Source organism: Pavona decussata, unplaced genomic scaffold, assembly GCF_977016875.1.
Source record: "Pavona decussata unplaced genomic scaffold, jaPavDecu1.1 SCAFFOLD_54, whole genome shotgun sequence".
NCBI lineage: Eukaryota > Metazoa > Cnidaria > Anthozoa > Scleractinia > Agariciidae > Pavona > Pavona decussata.
This window is the reverse complement of record NW_028145476.1, coordinates 395,914-422,937: the sequence shown is the minus strand read 5'-3', so window position 1 is coordinate 422,937 and position 27,024 is coordinate 395,914. Positions and strand designations below refer to the sequence as shown.

General features: G+C 39.2%; 1 protein-coding gene and 1 long non-coding RNA gene across 11 annotated transcripts in view; both read left to right on the top strand.

The window, feature by feature from the left end:
- Positions 1–22,321, top strand: part of LOC146480217 (uncharacterized) — a 33,182-nt gene extending 10,861 nt beyond the window's left edge. For 5 of the 10 annotated variants that reach the window (XR_014864761.1, XR_014864763.1, XR_014864759.1 and 2 more), the window contains one exon: positions 20,801–22,321. This is a non-coding gene — a long non-coding RNA (uncharacterized LOC146480217). The other 5 variants (XR_014864756.1, XR_014864757.1, XR_014864758.1 and 2 more) reach the window with 5 other exon arrangements.
- LOC146480218 (POU domain, class 3, transcription factor 4-like) lies at positions 7,401–9,302 on the top strand. The gene has a single exon (XM_085109947.1). The coding sequence runs from the start codon at positions 7,478–7,480 to the stop codon at positions 8,666–8,668; it is 1,191 nt and encodes a 396-aa protein (XP_084966073.1). The 5' UTR covers positions 7,401–7,477; the 3' UTR covers positions 8,669–9,302.
- Positions 22,322–27,024: the final 4,703 nt, after the last annotated feature.

The window sequence follows — 27,024 nt, the reverse complement described above, 5'->3', positions numbered from 1 at the left end:
CGTTTCACTACACCTGTTTAAACAGTAAACGAAGGTTTTTTTTTTTTTTTTTTTTTCAAAAATGTCCGAAAACTGATAAGAATCCAAGTTTCTCAAACTTTCACTGTGAATAAAAGAAAATACGAACAAAACCCCATCAGTTTCTTGTTAGTTATACTGGAATGGTGTCACACTTAAGATTCGGCATCGATAGACTCAAACGTAAGAATCATCTTGTACAGCATAATGAACAGCACCACAAGAAAGGAGAGGTCGATAGCTTGAATGTTCACACTATTGAATTGAATGTTCACACTAAGTTTGGATTCAGCCACAGACCCCAAGGTAGAGCACCTTGAACTGAATGACAGTACCACAGAGAAGTCAAACTCATTAGCTTTCATTTGAGTAGTCACATTTTAGAATGTAACCCAGAGACTCAGAAAGTTGCATCGAAAGAATCAAGTATAATAAACAGTAAACAGCACCGCAGGAAGGTACTGTTCGGTAACTGGCCACACTTTAGAATTTCACATACATACTTAAAAGTAAGAACTAGCTTGTACAGCACAATGTATAATAAACAGCACCGAAGGAAAGTACTGTTCGATAGCTGCCCACACTTTAGAATTTTATACACAAACTTATCATTAGTAATGTAGAACCAGCTTGTACAGTACAATAAACAGCACCAAAAGGACTTTGTACTGCTCAGTAGCTTTTGTTAGTTTTATTTCTTCTAAACATGCCCGGTACAGGCTGAAAAGTTGGCCGAAACGAACAACGTGAATTAAGGACTAGCTCTTCTTCAAATCATTTCCCTGTTACACAGTCCAACATCTCACGTTTTTGCGGCCGACAACAGTCTTACATTAATAAATGGAACTGAAAGGAAATTACTATCTAAGAATTAATTAACGATCCCTAACAGGTGTGACGAGATGTGAGAAGATAAATATCAGTCGCAGCCCTTCCGAGTGTAAATAGCGAACAAAACACAATTAGAACATGGCAAACCCAAAGGTCATCGGTTTAATTTGTGTCGAAGCCCCTGGAATTTAATTTTGGGTTTTCCGTGCTTTCACAGCTGAGGTCAATTTTGCTTGCATTATTCTAATTTAATCCCCGTTAATGCACGCTATTTTCTGCACAATTAACTTCCTCGGTTTTTTGCAATTATTGATATTATGGTTGACAAAAAGACTCTTGTTTGAAACGAAGCGTGAGTTCTTTGTGTAGCGTTTTAAATTTGAATTATACGTTGTTTTAATTTTCCAACAAAAGTTTGTTACTGCTGCTTCGGTTGATTTACGTACTTCGGGTACTATCAGATGCATGAACATTGCAAAGAAACTGGTCAGCAATTTTTAGTTACTCATATGGTGAGAGAATTGCACGGAATTCAGTTAGGTCATGATCAGTGAAAGCTCTGCGAAAAATCCACTGTTAAACAGTATAATAATTGGGAAACAACAAAGACACACAGTTGATGAATAGGAACGCTAAAGATGGGCGGGGAATTGCTAATTGAGGATAACCTCAAAGGGATATTTTACTCAAAGCCGTCCTCAGCTAAGCACGTACGGGTTTTGTTGCAGGAACAAAGAAACAAACATATTTAAAAACGATCCCTGGTTAAAATAATTGGAGACGTAAGCGTTTGGGATTCAGCTTGGAAGCCGAAATCTCACACCTTAAATTATTTTAGCCAGAGATCCTTTTTAAATATGTTAGCAAAACCTGGTTAGTCGTGCATTTTCAGTGAGAGAAATATGTTGCTGTATTGACTGTGAATATAGTAAAGCTTCCGTACCTTATTTAATGTTTTAGTTGACGGATATCGGCTATATCTTATTTGAAATTTTACTTAACTGATATCAGTTCGTACATTCGCCTTACAGGTCTCAAGCCGGTTTATTTAGCTCCAGCTGTGAAAAATTGTTTTGCCTCCTCATTACGCGCGGCCAATTCCTTTATTCTTAAAATCATTTTGAACAATATGACACCGAGAGCTAATGAAGTTAAAATCAAGCTTTTAAGAACTGCCTTGTCAGTATTTTAACTCAAAATTTAGTTATTTTGGCCAGTGGCAAAGCTTTAGAACGGTGTTGTCTAAGAAACGCACATTTTAAAACGAAAGTGTTTCTTCCGATTTCAATTTCATTGAGCTGTCATTTTTGGGTGTTAAAAGTTTGAAAGGTAGCTCGCGCTGTCCAGAGCTGTTTCATTTTTGTAAACAAAGACCTAACTCTAACAATATCAGGGAATTTGAAAAGGCCTTTCTGAAGTGCACCAGCCGTAGACTTCAAATTTTCATTTTTATTCAAAGTCGGACAACAGTATCGGGTAGACGCTGTCAAAATTTTGCAATGAAGTATTCTCTGTTTTTGAGTCAGAGGGTGGAATTCTATACAGTAAAAATTTCTTTGTTTGTTTTAGGATCACTTTTTTCATTTCATTCTCAAACAGCAATTTTTCTTTGGGAGCAGTTTGTTTACTGAAACGACCAAGCAAAACCCAACTTGGATGACAAACATTTCAGTCTCTTTCTATTTATGAAGTTCAGCTGATCAGCTCGAATCCACGCGCTTTAATATTTTAAGATAATATTAAATTAACTGCGGGTACCATCTTTCATTTTCGTTTTCGCCTGCCTGGAAAACTGTTTAATGCTTGCATTAGTGTAATGAAATATGTATGCTAAACGGGCCGCAATGAGCATGAAACTTTATATGCTTGTTCTATCAAGGAGCTGTTACGACCTACACTATGAAAGCCATCAATTAAACGTTCATTTTTTCCATGTAGCGTGTTTACTGTGCCATTTAGTTCGTGTTTTGTGTGTTCGTCTTGTCGTCCAATTTCGTTTGTTTGCCGTCGCCACCTGTACTGCAAATGACAGCTTTCCTTTAAAACTTCACTCTTTCACTTCACAATTAATGGATGAGTGACGCGCACTCTATAATCGCCATGGACTCGATGCTGACTTTTGCCAAGTTGCTTCCTAATTTAAGCACGTTTTTCTCAAGAGCGGTTTTACTTCAATCGCCAGATCGAAACTATGTGACATTCGTCCCACGCCGCGGCGCCGCTCATATTTCCTTATAATTTGTCAATTTGTCACAACGCGGCTATCGAACTTAAGTTTATAATGTTCCTTTCCCAAGCTATTAAGCTCTTACGATCCGAAAATGATATTTGTAGCGCAACGTGCGCACGTGTTGCTGGCAAAGTCCTTATCAGTTCTGTACGCTGTGTTCCTGTTAAGATGACCCCTTTTCTCTCTCCCCTCCCCCACTTTTTTCTTTTTTGTTCAGTCTTATTCTTCTTATTTTTTGTTCAATATTCTGGTACCGTTTTTGGCCAGACGGTGTTTTCTCACCACTTGTTTTAGAGAGGAAAAAAATGGGAAGGACTAAATGTCAAAAATCTTTGTTTTGAGCACACATTCTAACTGCCGCACTCATAATAAACCCTGTACTCGACGTCGCTTTGTCGTCAACAGCTTGGCAGACAGGCGACTTTGCGACTCGGTTCGAAGCCAAAGAAAATTCATTACAGCAGAAATGAGTTTTTCTCCATTTTATGTTTACTGTTATTCCCAGGATGTGGCCGGTAAAGACGTCGCCTTTTGACTTTTGTTTGCAAACGGCGCCCCGCGCGTGTTGAGAATTTGAATGTTTTTCAGTCGTGCGTTCTTGTTCAAATTGCTCGTTTTATCCATGCATTCAACATTCCGAATAGTTGTTTTGTCTGGAGAATCCAGCTAATATTGTCAATTTGAGCGTAGCACCGTTTTATCGCAGTTTTATTTTTAATTTTTTTTTTTTCGAAGTCTGATAGTGATCGCCTTGAATGCTAGGGATGGGAAAAGTGAAATTTAAAATCGATAGTAATACGAAACATATATTTGCAATGCTTGCCTTTTAAGCGAATTTCTGTGCGTGACTTCTTGAGTTCAGTTAGAAAGTGTAATAGACTGGTCATTGACAATGATCTGAAAACTTCCCGGCAATTTTTTCTTAAGAAGGAACATTTCAAAACCACAAAATATCACTAAATGCTCTTAGCGGTATGTAGAATTTGAACACTTCAAAATACGCATATTGGGTGTTATCGACATTTTTGAAGCTTCTTGAACATCAATTCCCAAAAGCTATTGAAAGTGAACTCACTGGGCAATTAGAATTATCATAATCCCGAACCACAGAGAAGATTAATTTTATTCTTCGCCTGTCATTTACTGTTGTTCTCGAGCAAACTGTTAATAGAAGTGTCGAATACCAGCCCCTCGAGTTAATCAGTCATCTTCTTCCCCGTGCAAAGAACTTACTTCAGCTACTTGCTTGAGAAGACTGCAATCTTAGGGTCAAAGTTGTTAATACTTTACATGGCGGACGGTACACGGGCTAAATTTTATGATACTTGTAAGGTTACTAATAAACTAAAGATATAACTCTCCGCTTCCGAATAATGAATGGAGTCAAACTTTAGTCTTCTAATGTCCATCAGTTCTAACTCTTGAATCTGCTGATGAAAACTCCGGCTCAGAAAGTCCTTGAATGGTTTTTTAAAGAATTTCAAATCATGCCTCAAGAATTTTCCATTTTTATTGCGTCTAAGTTGTTTGGCGATATTAAAATGTTTAGCCATGGTCGAGTTACCACTGTTGAAGCAAATGGCATTCGACTACAGTTTTTCATCTCTTTTATGTTTTTACCTCCACTAACAGTTGACGCGACAGTAGCAAAATTGTTCCAAATTTCCAGTCCATGGCATCAAGAAGTTGAAAGTCAAGTTCTGTTCAGACACCAGGACAATGGTCCAACACAGTGGTGATATTAAGTCAATGATAGGACCAAAATAAACGTGGAGTTCCCTCGGTCTTCTGTTCTAGTTGCTGAACACACAACATGTCGTAAACACATACTTCGTTCCGGTAAAGTTCTAACGCCTTTCTCGTCTACGAAAACCCTAGCGCTGAGTCGCGTTGGCGCGTTCAAATATAAACTTAAACACTACTCAAGTATTTACGTACAACCGTGCATGTATATGTATAGATGCTAATTTTTTTCGCCAATGTGAATTGCAAAACATTCAGCTTCCTTCTTGCTTATGTATGACTGCAAAACCCGCTCAGTCGACCATTGTTTGTGGTGACACGAATTCATGCGGGAAAGTTTTGCCAGGGAAGGGCGAACCTTTTGAGATTTGATTTGCTTTTGGATTGTGGCCTCGACGCTTTCACTCAATCAGCGAAGGAAGGCGATAAACTCGAGATTGCTCGTCCACTGTGAGTACACCAACGCATTTCATATCGTTTTTCATAGTTGACAAAGGCGCTGTGCATTATGTAGTCTGTGCTCTAGAAGCGGGCGAATTCAGTTGTTTAACGCAAGCGTGTTGTCTCAGCGAGGGTCGTCGAAGTACTTTCGCTTTCCTTGTTGTTGTTTTTGAAGAATTCGCGAAGACTTAAGCCATAAACTCGAACGGTTCTTTGTCATGTTCAGTTTAGTTTATTTCGCCTTTGTTTTCATAAGGGCGTTGTGGTAGTTAACTTCTAATTTGTTCGAAAACATTGGCTACTGTTACAATTTTTCATCCCAAACATCTCTGGTGAACAGCTTTTGACGTCTGCAGCATAGTATTCGAAAGTTGAAACGTGAAGCCCGTTTTCTTCCGCCGAAATTTTTCAACTTTGTTTCTACGCGAGGCGTTGGGGCCGCGAACAACAGAATTCATTTATTTTGCGCGTCGTTGACATTGTGAGAGGTTCGAATCAATTTGCTTTGTCCTGCGGGTATCACTTATAGTTTTAAACAGCCTTTCCTTTGATCGAGATAAAGACTTTAATTGAAATTATGAACCCTTCTTTCCTTCGGGGTAAACAAATCTGCCTTGAGTCGGGAAAATTTCTTGCAAAGCAACTCGCGCGCGACAGGAATTTATCACGTGTAGAAAGAGCAAACATGGCGAGACGGCGCACTCGTGTGCCAGTTTTTTTACGCACAGGTGGTCTTAAAATATTTTCGATTTCTTAGTCGCTGAGCTTTGCTAGTCGCATTTTGTACGTAAAATGAAAGCGTTGTCGATGGCGTGAACCAGTTTTCGTTTTTGAGGAGATAATTGTGTTTTGCTAGAATGCAATTTGGAATTCTTTGTTGACATACACATGCCGCGTAGGCCGATATTCGAGCAAGAACTTCGTTGTTGATATCCTCCGGGTTTGTTAGCGCTGTGACGTCAAGATTCATTAAAACACCTTGTTCCCTTGGAATATTTTACTATCCATCAGGTATCGTAGACAAAACCAATTGATTAGGCTCAGGTCACTTGCTCAAGAATTGACGAACAACTTCTTTTTTTTTTTTTCAACTAGCCAGCTTACATAATTGGGCAAACATCGGTGCTTGTAGCGATAACCATCTTTCAGGAAATCTTGAAACGAGCCCCATCCGCATTAAAAAGCCGTCTGAATAGCGTTTTACAAAAGGACTTTTCCATTCTCGAGAGGGCAAGATGAAGAACGAGATAGGCATAAACTAATATCTACAGTTGCCACCGACAATTTGCTTTCCCGCGCTCGCTTTCGCTCGTTCATGTAGCTTTTCCTCATATTCGGTGCCATGAAAGGAGTTAATTTTTTATGAGCTCACTTAAGCAATGGACCACTTTTGTTCTGCACAGAAGCAGTGGACGGTTACCGGCCGAATTCTGCGCTAGCTATTTGTCCTACCTTAGCGGAACAGCTGGCGGTCATATTAGCTTTTTAGCCGCGCGCGCGCGCTAAACGGCTCTCGGCTCGTTCGAGGCGAAAAAAGGCATTTACGGTTAAATAAAACCGACCGCAAAGTTAGGCGATGATAGCACCAACACGTTACGGAAGTGTTAAAATTTTAAGCCGCGTATTTTGCGCATATGGCAAAATATCCTCGCCTCTCAAAAGTTGACCCGATTGTTAAACCTCTCGAAATTAAGCTGTCAACAGCGGAATGGGAAACAAAGGGAGAGAGATCTTTGGCACTTTGGATATCAATCTGTCGAGGAATATATGACACCCCTTCGGGCATTCCGCCCTCCACATCTCCACGGAACAAAAGCAACTAATATTAGAACACACGCAGGCACATTGCATTGTCCCAGCGTGATTATATTTTGTAAACGCTTTCAGCTCATTTGCAATTGTGGTAATGAGGTTTTGAGCCGAACAAAAGAGCGGATTGAGGAGTGATCCAATAGGAAACGAGTCGAAGATAACAATTAGCATATTCTTCGCGCTGCATTGTAGCCATTGACAACAGAATCGCCCGTGCGCGCTGAGCCAATGGCGGTCCGCGCGGTTACGAATCATGATTAATTAAGTAATAATAGATTGTCACTCACCACAGCGCTGTCCAATGAGCTCGCAGAAAATCAACAGATCTTTGGACACGTTCATGAGGCTGGCGGCAAAAAAGCTGAGTCTTAGCTGAACGCAAGTTAAACCAAGCTCGGTACAATGGAAGCGCAAACGAACCCTTACTCAAATCAGGTCGGTTCTGCGTCAACGCAGAGCGAAACTCGCGTAATTCAAAATCATCCGACCACCATGGCGTACGTGCGCGGCGACGAACACACTGTTGTAAAGTACGAGAATCTTGCTCCAGCGAGCGTAGCTTCGCTGGGTGTAAACGACCAACGAGTAGGAAATAACCACCTCGCGACACATCAATGGGTCGTGCAAGACCACACTGGAGCAGTTGGTTGGCCCGCGAACACAGTGAGTTTACAAGAAGTTAAACCAATGTTGAGAGAGGATGCCTCGCCGGTAATAACAACAATTGCCGGTGCAACGCTTGTCCATCATCGACCTGGTGGTCACCCCGTAATGCCTATAGACCAAGCACGTTGGACCAGTGCTGCGACACATGGAGCTCACTCTCCCGATCACACTCGCATTCACATAAGCGGCGCGATGCAACCGGTCACCACGACTCACCCTTCGTACGGCACGATAAACGGCACGGTCCAACTGCAAGGAGCATTCCCGCAAACCGCGCAAACGATTCGCGAAAATCCGAACGGACAAGACGCTTCGCACGCAACGCACACCGATTTGGAAACGCAGGACGACACTCCTACGTCGGACGACCTCGAACAGTTCGCCAAAGAATTCAAACAGCGAAGAATCAAGCTCGGTTTTACCCAAGCCGATGTCGGTCTAGCTCTTGGAACTCTGTACGGCAACGTGTTCAGTCAGACCACCATTTGCCGCTTTGAGGCTCTGCAACTGAGTTTTAAGAATATGTGCAAGCTCAAACCCTTGTTGGCCAAATGGCTCGAGGAGGCAGATAACAATAACGGAGCCGCCAGTGGCATCGACAAGCTCGCAACTCAGGGCAGGAAACGCAAGAAGCGAACCTCGATCGAGGTAGCAGTCAAGGGTGCTTTGGAAAACCACTTCTGTAAAAATCCCAAACCATCCGCGCAGGAAATTGGCACGCTCGCTGAAAATCTTGGCCTCGATAAGGAGGTGGTTCGAGTTTGGTTTTGCAACAGACGGCAGAAAGAAAAGCGAATGACTGCTTCAGTAACTGGTGGAGCAGATGACCAGCATGTAGGATCGCCTCACGTCTCTTCTCCTCATGTCCCATCGCCTCATGTTTCCTCGCCGCACATTGTCGCTGCGCATATCGCCGGACCCCAATGAAACTTTGTACGTGTGCTACACTTCGAACGAAAATAGTGGACGTTGTATTTTTCTATCACGCGAATGAACATGGAACTCAGCTAGCGGAGGGACGGACGCGTTAACTCGATTTGCTCCTCAGTTTTTGGTGCGCAAACACGGACTGTAACCGAATGTGAAATAGTGTAATTTCAGCAAGCGTAAGCGTGCTGGAAGATTTCGATTTCAAGTCCACCGCCACTTTTAGGATATGCAAAAAGGTATTCTAATAGTATGGGCATTATTGTATGTAAATACTTACTTTGAAAGCTAGAGTATTTTGCATTAAGTTTAGAGGAATTCCAGGGAAAAACAGTCAAAGATTGTAGTTTCTTTTAACATGGCTATTTCTGCAACTTTCTTCATTCATTTGAGGCCCTTGTTTTGGGTTTATTCCCAAAAGATCGTGTGTAAATACAAGATGGACGCTTATAATTTGTCTACGCAGTAACAAGCTATATATACGCTCGTATTCTGAGCTTTACAGATGGTTATTTAGATTTGTTTCCTTGCAATGTGAACTAGAAAGCTATCATACTTTTCTATGTTACCGTACATGCCCCTTAAGCCTTCGAACTGTATACCCCAGATAAGTTATTAAAACGTTTTCAGTTTAGCTCGCTGGTTTGCTGCTTTACTTTTTTCTGTTACTCTCGGAGATTTTGCGCATACTTTTCGCTGTTTTTTTTAACTGTTGAGTCCTCTAGTTTGTGGTCTTAAATCCCGACTCGGTTGCTGGGAACTTGCTGCGATTTGTCGGCTGTTTTAGCGCAGTTTTCTCAACCTCGAATTTTAACGGGAAGAAAAAGTGAGCCGTAGATGCATAGCAAAAGAAGTTCATTCATAACACGGCTGATGTATGCAAATAGAAACAATTTCTTATTTAAATTTTCCCATACATTAAACGCACTATGTTTCTTGAATTTGTAAAGGCAGGAATATACCCGCTCGCGAAGCGAACCTCGGTGTTAAAGCGAACAACACGAAATCGCTTACACGCCGTTGGCCTGTGAAAGATGCCTGTTACGCCCTTGTTAACTCGTAAGTTTTGAAACGCTTTGTGTTGCATTTCGTTCAAAGTCGAAACTGAGAATTCCTATCGCACACGTTGCCTCGTTTTATTCGTACAAGAAATTTGCCATGACTTGAGTTTAAAACGAAGATGTCACTAAAATTGTATCAGGATGGCGTTTCATCAGCCATGTGGGCTTTTGTAAGCTTTTTCTCGCCCGTGTTGTTGAAAATGCTCTAGCGAGACGGACATGTTTTTGGTTCTAAGATCGGGTACCTGTAGTATCGATCGATTCAGTTTATTAAAAATTTTACTCCTTAGTTAAATTTCCTTGATTAGAAACAAATTTTGCTCTTCATTTTCCGAAAATGAGGCGAAAATTATTTGATTGAAGCCTGAAATATTCCCATATTTTGGCCATTCTTTGTGAGTGTCACCAAATTCTCGAAGTTCTACTCGACGACCACACGTTACAAAACAGAATGATTACAAACAGAAGAACAAGCCAAAAATACACAAGTCCATTAAAGCCAGCCCCCTTTTTATTTTCTTTATGTTTTTAACTTTTTGACTGGGGATTTCGGTTGTTCTAGCTCTCGAATTACACTCAATTTGGATGTCGAAGCTTTTCGGCGAGGATCGTTCGTTGAACCATAACAGTGGACCTTGGTTCGTTCTAAATTCAAACAATATATGACATTTGAAGTATGTTGCACAGGTTCTCAGAGGACGTTAAGCATATCGTAAGTTCGAACTGCTTTCCATAATTGAGGAATATATTCATGAGTTCCAGGCAGTCAAATCGAAACGTTTCTCGAACTCTAAAAAGTGACTTTCGACTAATAAGCGAGCATGTCGCGAGCCCAAGAAAAATATGGACAACAGATATCAGAGCATTCCAAGCTGCTGTTTGTGTTAATAAAATTTTATCGCTTGTGCTTATCCCATTGAGTTTATTGCAGTGCTATTAACAGAGTATGCTCTTAGAATTTCTTTTTGCTATATTTTCTGGCAAGCTTGCCTTACCAACGGACAACAGTGAGAAGAATTCACTGTAGGACAACTAATTAGTTTGACAAACAAAGACGATTCTACAAGTCCTTTCACAGTTTGACTTGCTCAACTCGTGAAAAATACTTGGTCCCTCGCGTTACTCTTATGCAATTCCTTCCGAATTGAAATTAAAATTCATTTCGCAGGCCTGCTTCATTGAAGAGCACCCAAATAACTTTTTGAAATGTTTAAGGCAGTCCGACTTGTGGCGCCATAGTTGAAGGGGTCTAGAGAGGCGGGTGATGTGTTTCTTTGAGATACCGCCAGATAAGTTTTGGAGGCGAAAATCGGGTTAGAATGCTTGGAACCTGTGTGCAATTTTGTACGAAGAAACACAGGATCATAGTTTTGGTCACTTTCTGTATTATGGTAATAAGCTGAATATTTTACTGCGTTAACATATTTATGAGTTCGATATGTGATGACCGTCTCGCAGCTTACTCATCACGAAGGAAAGGGACGAGCGAAATCGCGTTCACTGCTTGCTGTTGTCTCTCACACGTAGCTCTTCAAAGAGGTCAGTTCTCGGGATAACGCCGACGCTATTACGAAACTTAAAAGGTAAAAGGCTTATTCCTTTGATAGCATTAGCAATCTATTGCACAAAAGGTATTGAAAACACTCACAAATATCAGACGTTCGGGGCTTGATTCGATTTATCAAGGGGTTGGAATATCTAGATTTTTTTTATATTTCTTTCCTAATCTTAACTGATTTTCGCTGCATTTCACAGCGAAATATTGACCGCCAAGGAAGTAAGATGTCAGGGAAACCAAGGCATTTAGAAAATTGCTCTCCAAGCGTATTTATTTTAGAATGTGTTGACAGCTCGATAACCTAAAATTGTTTGGGCGTGATGAAAATGCACGTGCCACAAGCTTGCCACACATATCGACGAATTTGACTCCATCTCAAGCGAGCTCACATCTTAATTCGAGTGTTTTAAAACGTATTACGGGTAAAGCGGATAGGTACGTGATGTTGGAAACGTTTCTTGGTCACATATGCACACGGTGCGAAGCAGCGCTTTGAAAAGCTGCATTGTTGATGCCATAATTGAAATATTCGGACCTATACCCCGGGGAAATATGCTTTATACATCCACATATTTGTTGTGTAGAATTGTGGAATTGCGTTTTTATTTATCCAACGCTAGATATTTTAACGCTGAGAACTTGAAATAGCCTGGAAAACTCTGAATAATTCGTCTTTATTTTGGTATAACTTGATCTGCGATTCTTGTTTTCAATATGTCGGACCCGGTAGATCTATTAACCGCGCATGCCCGCGTATTTAATTGCTTTGCTTCGGAAAGGCCTTCCGAAATTAAAAATGTACTCCTTTTAAAAAGAGCTGATTAAGTGAGCAAATAGCCTTTTCTCTTGCTTGATCCGTGTTAGTTTTCGGCATCAGCGGAAGCTCATCTTTTGACGATTATTTATATTCCGAGAAAATTAATTTTTTCGCCTTGTATTAGTGCGTTTCGCAACCAAGTGACAATTTTGGACGATGTTGTGCCGTGGTGGCGAGCCACTGCCTAAATGCTGTCCTCAGAAATCATCTTAAAGACACCGCAGATGCGAGACTGCACCGAAGAATAATCAGTTAATTTCCTCAAGTCATAAGGCTTAAACGGTGTGCGATATTTGTGAAAGCGACTTTCGACATTGTTTGTGGTAATTTGGGTTTGCCCTGAAGGCATTTAGGAAAGAGCTTTTATGTCGCGGAACAATAGATTTCCTGCGAAGTCGCCTTTGAAAGTGCTTCCTTGAAAGCAGTTTTTAATGCCTCCCCACCATGTTTGAACGGGGCTAAATTATACATCCCACTGCGTTTAAGGAAAGACTTTTCCCCGCCTGTTAACGGCGTGAAAGACCTGCTCAGCGAACGCGGCGTTTTTCGGTAGAATTAAATATAGTTGTTTTCTCTGTTGTCGAGGCGAGTTGTAATTGTTATTTGTTCTCAGAACAGCAGTGGGCGATTCCATATTGTGCAAATTGCAATTGCTTTCAGAGTGAAATTAAAATAAGCAGTGGATAAAATAAATCGAACTCTTTAAACCAAGTATAAAGGTCAAGGATTGCGCTTAGCAAAACATCTGTGGTTTTCTCCGCCAGAATTTCAAGACGCGGTTTTTATTTTCCACCTCTCGCGCGAGATTCGAAGTTGCTAGTGCTTTTTAAATGTTTGTTTTCTTCAGCAAAAGCATTCCGTGATAGACAATGGCTTTTAAAGTGTAGTTTTGTTGTTTGGGCTGAGTAAACATCGCACAAGAACAGTGTGCTCAAAACTAATGCTTTACTGCAAGGACATTAAACATGGAAAGCCTTTTGGTTGGTTGGCTTGGATTAAAGAGAGCATTACTTTCGCTAGCGCTTCTTGTATGTCATTGTGGGCTTGAATTCACGGCTGTTGTTTCGCAGACAGCAGGTTGCAATTAAAATATACATCGGACATGATGAAGCGAAATTATGTTTGCAGTTCGGAACATGGCATAATTTTCCTATACATCGCTCGCCAAATTGGAGTGGTTTCTGATAATTGCGCCCAAAAAAATGCATGCAAGGTGTTTAGCATATGACCAGCCTTGTAAAAATTAAGTGGTTTTTGTTTTTTCCTTCGGCCTGCGAACAAGGGATTCAATTAAGTAAAAGGAGTCAAAAGTCGAACAAAAGCTTACTAAGTAGCTTTCTCGATTGAAGAAATAACTTTTAAAAGCGCTGTTACCGCGGTTTTAAGTTTCTGAGCCGCGTAACAAAAGAAGCTTTCGTCAACAGACAAGTTCGTCTTATTGTTCATGTCTTGGCTTACTCTCTGTTGGTGGTTTTGTTTACTCGAAGAAAAGGCTGCTCTTGATTGCTTAATCCTGGGATTTTCCAAGGAATGAAATCTTTTGATCGTGGCCGAAGTCCTCGAACGAAAATGCATTTATACGCTTAAGAGGTTTTACCAGGGGTTGTGTGTACATCACTCACTCAGCGAGATCTGAATTTCAAACCACAAGCCAATTATTAATGAAACCAAACGTATATGCAAAATGAAACGAATTTCCATTGCAGAAGAAGTGCGAAATTAAAAAGTCTTAGTAATGACAGAATGCTGATTAAGTTTATTCCAATGTATGTACAACTTTGAGCAAGCCATATTGTGTTTTGGTTGGAAGGCGTGCGCGCGCGCGAAGCTCTTTGAAAACGATCTGTAAGTATTGATGCACATATGTTAGTTAAAACTTGGTGAAATTCATTTAGAAAAGAACTGTAAATTGTAACCTCGGTTTGTGAAGCAAATATTCGTCGTTATTCTCCCGCGAATGTCTGCCAGTGCTTTCTAAAAATTCGAGTTATTTTAAGATACTGAGCTAGAGATCTGCGTCGTTAAATGATCATACGCGGAGTTGTTGCTTCTTACTTGCAACGCGTTTTTACTCGTATAGATGTCTTTCTCTTTCTCTCTCTTGTTTGTGCTTTCTAGATCTGATATCTACGAATCCGTTTCAAAAAAGTATGGTAACTCAAATTTATACGTCTTGATTAGTCAAAATTACAATTATAGCTCGCCGAAGTAGCGTTAAATTTAGGGATCACTTTTAATTCTGTTATTAAGAAATGCGTGTATATTTCCTACAATTCCGCATGTATGTGTTTGTAAGCGAGCGTCGAAATATAGCTTTATTTGGCAACGAAGCCGTGAACATTTGAAGCGGTTGTCGTTAGGTTGTATAGTCCTATATCGTCGGTAGCAGTTTCAAATTAATATCGCTCGATGGCTTTTAGTGCAAAGATCGTTTATTGCTTATAATAGTTAAGAGGAATAATTGTTAGGCAACGCTTTCTATCTTGACAGAAATTAAAGGTTCAAGCGTTTATTTTTCTAGCATTTTCCTAGACACGCAGTGATCTAGGACAGGTGTGTTTGTAAATTTTCACTTTGCGAAGTAAACGTGTAAACATTACACCATTTTTTTGTGTATCTAGCTGCGTTTGTAGAACTTGGCATGATTTCATTTACTTGAACTCAAGTTTGTGATAGTTTACAACGTGGCTGACACTCTCCTCTGAAAAAACCGTTTTTGATTAAGACTCTGGGCATGAATTGATGACAGCTTGTGTTCCGTTTTAAAATTTCAACGGGATCTCAGAATTTATGGTTCAGATCGAAAATATTGAATGTAGTTTTGTTTTCAAACGCTTTAGTTTTGTCAGTCAAACATGACAGCAAATGTGTCTAAATTCACAGCATCTTTTTATTTAATTTCTCATTTGTGGTGCGTTAAGTCGAAGAAAAATTGTTGGTACATTAGTTAAGTTCTGGAGTTACTACGACTTTTGGCGAGCGATATGTTAATAACGGGCTTTTATCCGCCCTGCATGAAGAAGTGAAGGCGACTTCTTACCGTGTTTGTTTGATGACAAAGTTGTTATTAATTTCCACCTTTCCTCTTTGAAACCAGTCATAAAGAAAGTAATAAAACTATTAATTTATATTTGTGTCATTCGCTTACAAAACTATTCCTGTCTTTAAATTTGCTTCCCAGCGTGACAGGCCTCACGCACCATGTGGTAGCAGAAAAAGCTCTGCATGATTTATCGTTCTTTTTATTTGAATTTTATTACTTTGAAATGTTGTGGTTCGCCTTAGCGAGCAAGAATACGATTGCAATAATAAGAAAAGCGAAAATATTTTTACTAAGTTCAGTCCTTGGCAGGTTCCATCTAGTTTTTCTCCGGAAATTAAGCATGGTTATTTTTACAAAGAATATTTGAAAGAAGCCTTAATAGGTCTTATCTATGAACGACTTCCAAACAACAGCTGTGTAACATCAGTTCGACTAAGCGAAAATCACTTAGCGAAGTGTGCGAAAAGAAAATACTCTTTTTAAACGAAAAGAGTTTAATTCCCAGTGTAGTTTGTTTTACGTAAAATGTTGTTTAATTGCTTCGAAAGAGATCGTAGATGGAATCAAACCCTGAATATTCACACCTTGGCGTCGTTTACAAAGTGGATCGATATTTACTTAAATTAATGCCGTCGAAACGCTGCTCTGACTGTTTGAAATTACACCGTTTGCTGCACGAATTACGTGAGCTGTTTAAACCTTGAAGCTCTCAACATTTTCCCAAGATGGATTTATGTGAAATTTCATGGTTGAAAACGTTCGTAGCTTGTTTTCATTTTTTCAGATTAAGCAGTATTTTTTTTTTCTGTTTTTGAGAATTTCCCAGAGCTAAAACGGCATCTAATCAACAATTTTCTAATTTGTTCGTCTGTCACTTTACGTTCGCACATTTGACTCTTTAATGTTTAAGAATCACTTGCGGGGCTTTTTCATATTCTAGTAACGAACCTTCATTATTGTAAATGTCAAAACTCCACGGTATATTCAGTCAAGTCCTTTCAATCCTTTGTGTTGCTTTTGTGTCGTAAACAAAAGCCTTCGGACACAGCCTGTTTATTTCGTTGACAACTTTCGCGACTCGCAAAGGGTGCCAAAACTTTTGGGTCTTATCTTTTTGTAACCAGGCCGTTGTGCTGATACCAGGCGAGAAAACATGCCACCTTCTCCAATTCGTAATGAAATTTTCGAAAGATTGTTTCTTGCTTGTGTTTAATATTGAAGTTCATTTTTATGCAAAAAAAAATGGAAGAATTGTTTCCTGAAGAAAATCAGTTGACAGACAAGCTTTCTTCCTGTGACTATAATATACATATAACCAGTTAGGACTGGAAAGTGTGTTTCACATTCTGTATTTCCGAAGTTTTGTTCATGTAGCAAATTTCCTCAGTTTTCCAGCGCGCCGTTCAACCATTCTATACGGGTCATTAAGGTGTTGAATTCGAGAGTTTCATCCAGCAAGAATATAAAGTTGAACGATCGAAAGCAGGTTTTACTTTCTATACGTTAGAATTTCGATAGCGAAGCGTGCTTTCCATGTGTTTCTCGCTGTCCTACACAAAAACGCAAGACAATCGTCAACAGCTTGAAAGCGCGCTCAAACTAAATTCTGTACACCCAAAAAAAACTTAAGCTTTCTTTGGGATCTGTTCTGCAGATGACCTTTCTTCTTGTATGCCTTTTAAAATAGGGGAATTTCTGGCACCCATTGATTTTAACCGGGGTGTTTCAAAGCACTAGAAAACAGGGGTTCGAAAGCGTGCTGTTTTCTGTAGGTACTGGACTACTGTTTTACTCGTTTCGTCTCTTGCATATCGTTCAGCCTCTCTGTGTATACAAATGAATGAGACAATTATTTGCAACCTAACCTGCTTAGATAACACTTGATTTTTATCATATCGCTGTGATAAGCTAATCCAAGACATAAAAAGGTTGTCTAATTGTTGGTTTAGGATGCATCTCGGAGGATAAGATTATCTGATCGATGTCGTCACGTTCTCGTAACGGGGACCTTGGAAAAAAGGCGAACATTACTGCCATCTTATTAAGTTTCCGTAGTTACACCACTTAAATGAAACCCCATGCAGAGTAACTGGACGATTTACACGGTGCAAAAACCTGTCACGTTTTAGTTTGGAAGGTCATATTGGAGAACATGGAAAATGAGTTTTTCAAGGTCAAATTACCACTTGTTTATTTAGCTTGCATGACTACTTCCTTGGGAAACGTGTACTCCAATTAAATGACTTTCGCCTCCCACGCAAACGTGGTTCTCACTTTCGAGTCCGTGGATCGAATCACACATCCGAAATTCAAGCGAAAGCTACTGAGCAGTACTTTCGCGCGATGCTGTTTATTTTGCTGTAACAAGGAGGTTCTAACTTTTGTTTTAGTGGACTAAATCCCCGAGTGCGGTCGTTCGGTTGAAAGTTACTGAGCAGTAATTTCCCCCGATGCTGACTATCGTGCTGTAAGCGTGGTTCATACTTTTGACGCCGTGGCTGAATCACTTAACTGTGACCATTTAATTGAAAGCCGTTCAGTAGTTCTTCCTCGTGATGTTGTTTGTTTTTCAATATTTGGCAAAATAGAATTTACATTTGTTTCTAATTAGAATTAAACAAACTTTCGACTTTTAAAGGGTTGTTCCCTCTTTTCTTCAACGTTCGGTTTAGATTGGAAATATCACATTTTCCAACATACATCGTACCATGACCCACGATTTTAATTTTTTCTTCAAGTTATCTTGTTCAGGAATATTCTAATACAAGACCATTATCTCCAATAGTAATTAAGGTCGCTTGTTTCCTAGCCCACCCAGCTGAAGCTTAAATAATAAATTTTTTTTTGTGATGACTGAAGCGAACTCGTTGCCAGGTTGCCTTAATGAAAGTTAAATATTCATTTAAATGCTAAATGCTGCTTTCAAATATTCTCTGTTTTCGTGTTTTATGCGTATTCTCAAGCGAGTCGAAATCAAGCCAGAATAAATAGCTAAGAACTTGTGTATTTTAAGTTCGTCTGTTTTTTTTTTGTTGAAATTATTTCCAAGCCCCTGTCATAGTGGTTTCGGTTTCTTCTGTTTAAGCAATATAACATGTTTGTGAAACTTAAACAATCCCTATGACAGCAGCGAGCTGGGAAGCGTTTTAAACGCGGGATGAGGTTGTTCTAATGCTGCCATCTTTTTTACCGAAGAATTGGAAACCGAAACGAAATGAGAAATATTAAAAACAGAAAAGAAACGAAGACAAAACTTGCAATTTTAGTGTCTCCGTTGCTGTTTTGGAATTGATCCAAAGGAAATCCTCATGTTTGCCACAGTATATTGCTGCGTCAAAAATTCCCTTTTCGGGAAAATGAAGCATAAGGGACAACATTCAGTGAAATGTTTTTAATGTAGATTGATCATGCCCACTTCAGGATTTCATCCGCAGCTTCAAAAGCGAAAGCAATCCAATGTAGCATAATTAAGCACTGGGAAGAGTTGCCCCACAGCTTTCATTTGAATGGTCACGCTTAAGGATCAATAGATACCACCTTGTACGGCATAATAAACAGAGCCATGTTAAAGTAAGAGCCACGTTCAGTGTACAGCACAATGAACAGCACCACAGGAATAAACTGCTGAGTATAGCTTTCATTTGAATGGTCACACCTTAGGATTTCACCCACAGACCCAAACCACCTTGTACAGCATCGTAAACAGCACCCAGGAAAGTACTGCTCAGTAGCTTTCATTTGAATGGTTACACTTTAGGATTTCATCCACAGACTTAAAAGTTAAAACCACCTTGTACAGCATAATAAACAGCATCACAGGAAAGTCCTGCTCAGTTGCTTTCATTTGAATGGTTACATTTTAGGATTTCAGCCACAGACTCAAAAGTTAGAACCATCTTGTACAGCATAATAAACAGCATCACAGGAAAGTACTGCTCAGTAGCTTTCATTTGAATGAATACACTAAGGGATTCAATCCACACATTATTGTACACAGAATAATAACAAGTAACCCTGTAAAGTATTGCTCAGAAGCTTTCATGTGAACGGTCACACTTAATTAAGGTTTTCATCCACAAACCCGAAAGTTGCAATCACCCTGTGTAAGAAACAAGGCATTAGCATGGTCATTTTTAAGGATCATTCACAAGATAAAAATATTAGAACCGCGTTCCAAAGTTTTAATTGTCATTAAAATTTGTAAAATTTGCAGATTTGTTAAATCCTTCAAATTTTGTAAATCTTCCTCCAATATAAATACTTGGCATTTTTCACCCAACATTTTTCATCAACTGTCCTGTCCAGTCCAGTCCAGTTTGTTTTTATCCTCCGATTTTTTTTTTTCGAGGAACCATGATATTATAAACCTTATGGCTTCTTCTTGAGGTTCCCAACCTCTTTTCTCTTCTTTTTTCTTTCTTTCTTTGTTCTGTGTAACCCTTCTTTAGTTGTATCTTGTGTATTTTGTGGTAAAAAAAAAATGAACTTGAACTTTGCATTTCATTTCAAATTTGGATGTAGTGCTGTCTTAGAAACTTCGCTGCACTGTTTCTAAAATATCTTTTGTAGTTTGACATATTTTGGTGAACGAGCTGCCCTCACGTGAATGCAATACCACAAGTTTTTTTCTTTGCATTTCAAATGCACCATCGTTCAAGTTTTGGCTTAACATGTCGGTGACTTCTCCAAGTTTCATCTTTTTCAGGTCAAACCAAAAGAGTAAAACGTTTCCTGCAAATTTCACTTAACTGTTTTTACTTCAGTCGCGATTTTTTCACTTACGTTACTCATGCAACGATTAATCTAAGGTTTTTGTTTTTATTTTGCTTTCGATCTTTGCAGAAAATCAAAACCGTACTTTAAGCTAGTATAACCTGAAATTTCGCTTAGCAACATTAAAATCTAATTAACTTTCCTTTGAAGTGCCCTCGCTTTTGTTCAAGTTCCAAACGCTTTACAATCATTGTTACTCTGTCATCTATATCAGGAATTGGTTCCTTGTTGTTCTTATTGAATAATTATGTTTATCTACATTCGAAAGAAGCGCCAATGCCTTGTTCTATTGAAGCTAATCTTGTTATCATGTTATACCTCTTGTTTGTTAATGTGCTTTGATCAGATATGTATTGTCCTTGTATGTTGGTGTTCAGAGGGTAGGGTAATGCAGACAGGGCGACCTTCTACAAGGGGTGGGGGGGGGGGGGTATGGCAGAATACATAGTTTGAGTAGAAGCCAGGTCGAAACTTTTTATCAGTGTATCGTGCTGTTGATTGCTAAAATAACCATTCAAAGTGTTGTAGTGTTGTTGAATGGCCGTGTTGATAGGGCCAGCCTGCTGAACAACCTGCCATTGACATGTCGACAAGACGGCAGAAGACTCTGAAACATAAGGATTTTGAGCAACAAATTTTGACTTCAAACAGCCTGTTATTGTAGGCATTTACAAAACATGGCTATTTGGCGTTTTGTGTACCGTTTTGTCATAGTTATGGTTTTGTTGAGACTATTGAATGCAAAGTCGTTTAAGTGAAAACGGTTGGAATAGCCCAAAAGTCTCTTAACACCCTCTATTACATGCGTTCGCAAAAAATGTAACCGACCTAACAACAAATCTTCATTGTCTGATATGTATTTTCCTATTCTTTTTTTTAGGGAACCGAAATGGCCTGAAAAGAAGCTGGAAGTTTCAGAAGATTCACGATGGAGCTCGAGCTAAAAACACTAATAACCTCAGACTATTTAATGCAACTAACTCTCTTCAAGCAATTATTCTCGTAAGCGACCACGTTCACGAAATGTCGATTTAACCAGGGCTCGAGACTAACGGTAGCCAACTAGCCAAACACTAGTAAAAGTCCAGTGGGTTTTGCACTTCTATAGTCACTTTGGTTGTTGAAAAACAGCGAAACACTGTAGTTTCAGTAAGACTGTGAAGTCAAACGAAATACGCGCCACGGATGCAGGGGGTACAGAAAGCTGAAGTGCAAGGGAGGTCAGTTTTAGCGCACCTGTTGTCGGAGCTGGTGCAAGCCTGCGCATTGGGGTAATGCAACACCTTTTTTCAAGTTGTTTACACGAAACAACACTATGAAACTGTTTTATACCTCAGGAGAATACGAAGCTAGAGACTTATAAATTTCCTCCTACTTTTTGTCGAAAAATTGGACCCTCAAAGTCCAATAAACCGTTTTAATGTTAGTCTCGAACCCTGCGTTTGGATCCGTCCAGACCCAGTTTATGTCGGTCATACTTCGCCGCAAAGAATGTAATCAAACCCCAGTCTTAAGAATTTGTCATAATTACAGGAAATCAGGCCAACAATGACAAAATCAACAAGTAATGCACTTTACTTTGTCAGCTGAATGGCCTTAAAGTCGAACACTGTGCAGATTCGATCCCTTTCTGGTATCTGAATTGAAATCAGCTGCCTGCAGTCAACTGAATATAAATCGCTTTCATCTTGCCGGCGTGAAAAGCCGCTTTTTGAACCGAGTGTGATTGCTTACGAGAAAATAAACTATTGCAATGAACCTGGATAGAGGAATTGATTCTAAACTTACAGATTTTGCAGTGATGTTAATACAGTCAACACTGCCCCAATAGAGTGAATTAACATTTTTTGGCGCAGTCCATTGTCTTTCGAGACAGAAGGAAACAACTTACTAACTTATACTTGGGGAACAATACAATTCGTATCTCCATCAGTGTTAGTTTTTGTGTACAGAAGGCTTCTTTTTTTTTTTTTTTTTTTACTATAGTTGAAAGGATAACTCAAAGCTTCGGGAAAACAAAAATGTTCGGTGGGGGGATAATTGGACGTTCGAGTTCTGTACCCGGGTTGTAGTTCTGTAATTAAACAGATCTCGGAAACTCGAACCCCAATATTTATACCGCCAACTACTCGTTAAATCGAACTGAAAGCAGTTTCCTTATGTTTAATTATTGTTGCAGTAATTTACTCCTTGGTAACTGGAAATATTGTTTACTCCAGACCGAGGGTTTTTTCATCTAAACAACGTTTCAAGTTATCGAGAATCTATCATGGAAACTACTTTCGGGTCTTGTCTAGTTCATAATTATTAAGTAGCTTGTTGGTAGGTATCTTGACTGTGAAAACTTTATTATCGTGCAAAGTATTTTCCAGTGTGAATAAAAATTAAATCTTGTCCAAGTGCATAAGAAAATTTTCACTGCCTAGATTTGAAGAGGGCTTGAAAAAACTAAAATTTTTACAACTTCGTAAAAATACGAAGTTGCGTAATAACTCTTTCTGCTAAATAACGTCTTTTCACCATTTGCCACGAACAATGGTTTTAATTTTTACTCGTAATTGTGCGCTTTTTAATCCACCATCTGTTTCTTTGCGTATAAACAACTTTTAAATTAAGGTTTCTTAATTTTACTGTCTTTATTTAACGCAGCTCAAGACTTTTTGTTGTCTCTAAGACAGCAAGTCGTTCTGGTCTCGGCTTTTTATTCAAACAAACGAGGCATCAAATTTTACAAATGCTTGCAGCTCACGTACGCCTCACGTGTTTTGCAACTATTTTGTTTTGATATTACGGCCTTGATAAACCGTAATTAGAATGTTTTGCCAAACAACTGATTCCATCTCGCCAGGTATCCATACAAACATTAATTAAGAACGCCAGTTTTTCAGAGAAAACAAACATTGGCAGGTTTTCTTAAGAAAAATACCACTTTCTGTAAGTTTATGTAAATTGAAAGATTTTTGTCGTTTGTGAGTAGGAAGAATAATTTTGTCTTTGGAAAAGTTTGAAGTAATTAGTTTGTATTGTGTTAATAGGCGGTTTTGACGTTTTTGGTACCCGCTCCTCGATAATTTTCTACTATAAAAATGTCTACTTGGTTAAAGCTCGTCTTAGGCTTTAATGGATTTAATAGCGAAGCCTTGACAGTGTCATAAGCTTTTTCCGCGATATTTTAGAAGTCATTTGAATCTTGGAAGTAGTCGGGGACTTTTCTTTTTTTTTTGTTCGTGAAGTCAAGTTAGCAGGACTTTGTTTTATCGCAAAAGGCGAATAATCGAAGTGGTGAAAATTCCCTCAATAATTAGCACTTTTTCAAGACGTAAAGCACACGACCTTGTTCAACTTGCAAACATTGCTCTCTTGAAATATCACCGTTATTGAATTTAAACAAGGGTACCTGCTGTTTATTAGTTATGTTTACGAACTCCCGGCAAGGGCGCTTCCTAAACAAACTTGTCAAAACACTTGCTTTCATGAATAATAAATTAAAGGATCTGCTCTGCATCACCGCTTGTTTACGTTTTATGGTGCCTTTTTGGAGCGGTTTAGCGGTTTACTTTAATTTGTTTGGCGAAAAAAAGTGATCCGCCCTGCCTTGATTTTATATAAGGTCTGTGTTTACAATTTTAGTCATAATTTTTGAGCCGACTGTTTTAGTTTAACATAATGTTCGCCAGAGCCTTGGAATTAAAACAACTCTCCTTAGAAGGTCCACCTGTCCTTATGCACTTCGAGGACATGAAAAGTAACATAGCGCCCGTTTTGTTTTGATGACTATAAACTTTCAACGGCCTTTCTTCAATTCAAGAGTGAAATTTGAAGAGTTTTTATCAGTTTAGGGGTCTTTCGGCAAGTCTAGATGGATTTTTGAAAAGGTGGTTGTTGAAAACTTGAGCACTTTTCGCAAAGCGAAGTCGAAACACGAGTTTTTGGCCCCAAGAACGTTCAGAATGATTCGAAAGAGAGAAGAAAAAAAATGACCTTACGTTTTAATATTGGCGACTTTAGAGATGGTCAGTTTGACGACAAAAAATGATTCCAACCACAATCTCAAACGAGCATGACTTGAGCTGGCGCGTTTTCAAAACTTCAGCTTACTCTGTATGTTTTTATGTTATTTTTAAATTTATTTTAACACAAAATGCCAAATTCATCAATTTATCACTCTCAGGAAGTGGCAACGCCGGCTTTTAATTAACTTCATAAGGACTAGGTAGATTAGGTCGACAAAAAAGAATCTGTATTGCCTTTCAAGGCATCCTGTTTGGCGCCAACTGGCTCGCTGTTGCTGTTTAATTAAAATGCAAAGAAAGTCAGGTGGTTTCTCATTTGAATTTGAGATAATGAACGTGCTATTTTGACTGCAGAATGCACTGGGAACGAGAACTAGTTACCAGATCCTCTCCTCTGAGTACTGGGTCACGAGAGTCCCCACGGGAGGAAGGGGGCCGGCCTAAGATGTATCCTAACAATAGATCACTGTTTTACTAAAAATGGACTACTACTCGGGAACAAAACTTAGGATTTGAAAGTGAATATTTAAGAATTGGTTCATGCTTAGCGTGCGTATATCGAAATATGGACGCACGCGGGAAGTTTGGAGAGCACGAGAGAAGCGTAAGAGTTGCTCGTGGCGTAGCCGAGAGCAACTCTAGCTTCTTGAGTGCTCTCCAAACTTCCCAAGTGCATCCATAACTCGATATACGCACAGCTAAAAGCATGAACCAATTCTTTTATAACATAGTGAAAATAAAGTAAACGATTCCTGGAAAACAGGTTTTGTTCCTGATAAATTACAAAATTCTCTGAAAAAAAAAAGGTGAAAGTGCTTTCTCATATCGGTTTAATCTTAACGTTTCATTAACTTCGACAAGCTCTTATAAATATACATTTTTTATGGTGTCGTCTCTCTGTAAAAAGTTTTTTTTATAACATAGCGCGCGCATGCTTCCTTCACCAGACTTGCAAACGTCATCGGATGGACGCACGGCCGTGCGTATGTTGAGAAATGTACCATGATGACACCAATAGGAATTAGATTAGGATGCGCGCGCGTAATGTTATAAATGAAAATTCACACATGCACATTTGAACTGCAGAAGAAAGAATGAATAAGTGAATGATCATCGCAGTTACGTATACGCAAGTTAAGCAGTTTGGAAAAGAAAGCCTGAAAACAATTTCAGGGTTGAACAGGATTCGAACCTCTGCGATACCGCTGCAGTGCTCTACCGTTAGGCCATTTCCGAGTCGCTATGAACCTCATTGTCAAAGCGAGGCTAAGTGCAAAGTTTTTATTATGAAACGTGGTTTTCATTCATATTCAAACAAAACTAATTTTCATATGAAAAGATTCGCACTTAGCCTCACTCTCATAATGAGGTTCACATCAACTCGGATCGGAAATGGCCTATTGACCTAATTTGTCAACTGGGAGCTGGTTTTTTGTGAATGCGTGACATATCCCTAGAGGTAAAGAGATGAAAGTGAATATATGAAAATTCATACATTTGAACTGCGGAAGAAAGAATGAATCCTAATACAGTCAACTCTCGTTATAGCGGACACCCTCGGGAAGTCGTTTGGTGTCCGTCATAGCGAGAGTCCGTAATAGCGGGGCGTGGGATCAACAGAGGTGCCGGCCTGGGGCTTGAGATTCCAGTTATTTATGAGTTACGTGGCGACCCAAATTATCTATCAAAACGTGACAAGCTCACGTACGCCTCACGTGTTTTTGCAATACACTGTTTTTTGTTTTGATATTACGGCCTTCATAGACCGCAATTAAAATGTTTTGCCAAACAACTAATTCCATCTCGCTAGGTATCCATACAAACATTAATTTAGAAAGCCAGTTTTTTAGAGAAAACAAACATTGGCAGGTTTTTTTAAAGGAAAATACACTTGCTCCAATTACAAGCTTAAATTGAAAAAGATTTTTGTCGTTTGTGAGTTTGAAGAACGGTTTTGTCTTTGGAAAAGTTTGAAGTAATTGGTTTGTATCGTGTTAATAGGCGGTTTTGACGTTTTTGGTACCCGCTCCTCGATAATTTTCTATTATAAAATGTCTACTTAGTTAAAGCTCGTCTCCAGCTCAAATGTCGAACTTTTAACAGTGTCATAAACTTTGTTTCGCGATATTGAGAAGTTATTTGAATCTTTCTTGTAGTATAGTTGAAGGGAAATTGTTTTTCCGTGAAGTCAAGTTTATAATTTGACTTTGTTTTTATCGCAAGAGGCGACTAACGTAGTGGCGAAAATTCCATCAATAATTAACACTTAGCACTTTTTCAAGACGTAAAGCACACGACCTTGTTCAACTTGCAAAAATTGCTCTCTTGAAGTATCGATCACCGTTATTAAATTTAAACAAGGGTACCTGCTGTTTATTAGTTATGTTTACGAACTCCTCTGACAAGGGCGCTCCCTAAACAAACTTGTCAAAACACTCGCTTTCATGAATAATAAATTAAAGGATTTGCTCTGCATCTCCGCTTGTTTACGTTTTATGGTGCCTCTTTCGGGAGCGGTTTAGCGGTTTACTTTAATTGGTTTGATGAAAAACGAGATCCTCCCTACCCTAAGTTTAAATTTGTAACCTTTTATAATTTTAGTCATAATTTTGAGCCGACTGTTTTAGTTTAATATAATGTTCTCCAGCGTCTCCGAATTAAAACAACTCTTCTTACAAGTTTCATCTCTCCTTATGAATTTCGAGAACATGAAAAGTAACAGCGTACGTTCTGTTTCTCGGTTAAGATGACAGTAAATTCAAGAGTGAAATTGAAGAGGTTTTTATCTTTTTGTGGTCTTTCGGCAGGTTGAAAGGGGGTTGTCGAAAACTTGAGCACTTTTTGTAAAACGAAGTCGAGACACGAGTTTTTGGTCCCAAGAAGGTTCAGAATGATACGAAAGAGAGAAGAAAGGAAAGGAAAACATTCTTCATGACTTTATGTTTTAATTAATATTGGCTGACTTTGGAGAAAAACGGCAAAACACGATTCCAACGACAATCTCAAACAAGCATGACTTGAGCTGGAACGTTTCCAAAAAATTAGCTTACTCCTGGCCCCAGTTGTTCAAAGGCCGGATAACTTTATCCGC

Bases quoted from the DNA above. Each gene is read 5' to 3' on its own strand.
- LOC146480218 (XM_085109947.1), top strand. From the start codon at position 7,478: ATGGAAGCGCAAACGAACCCTTACTCAAATCAGGTCGGTTCTGCGTCA.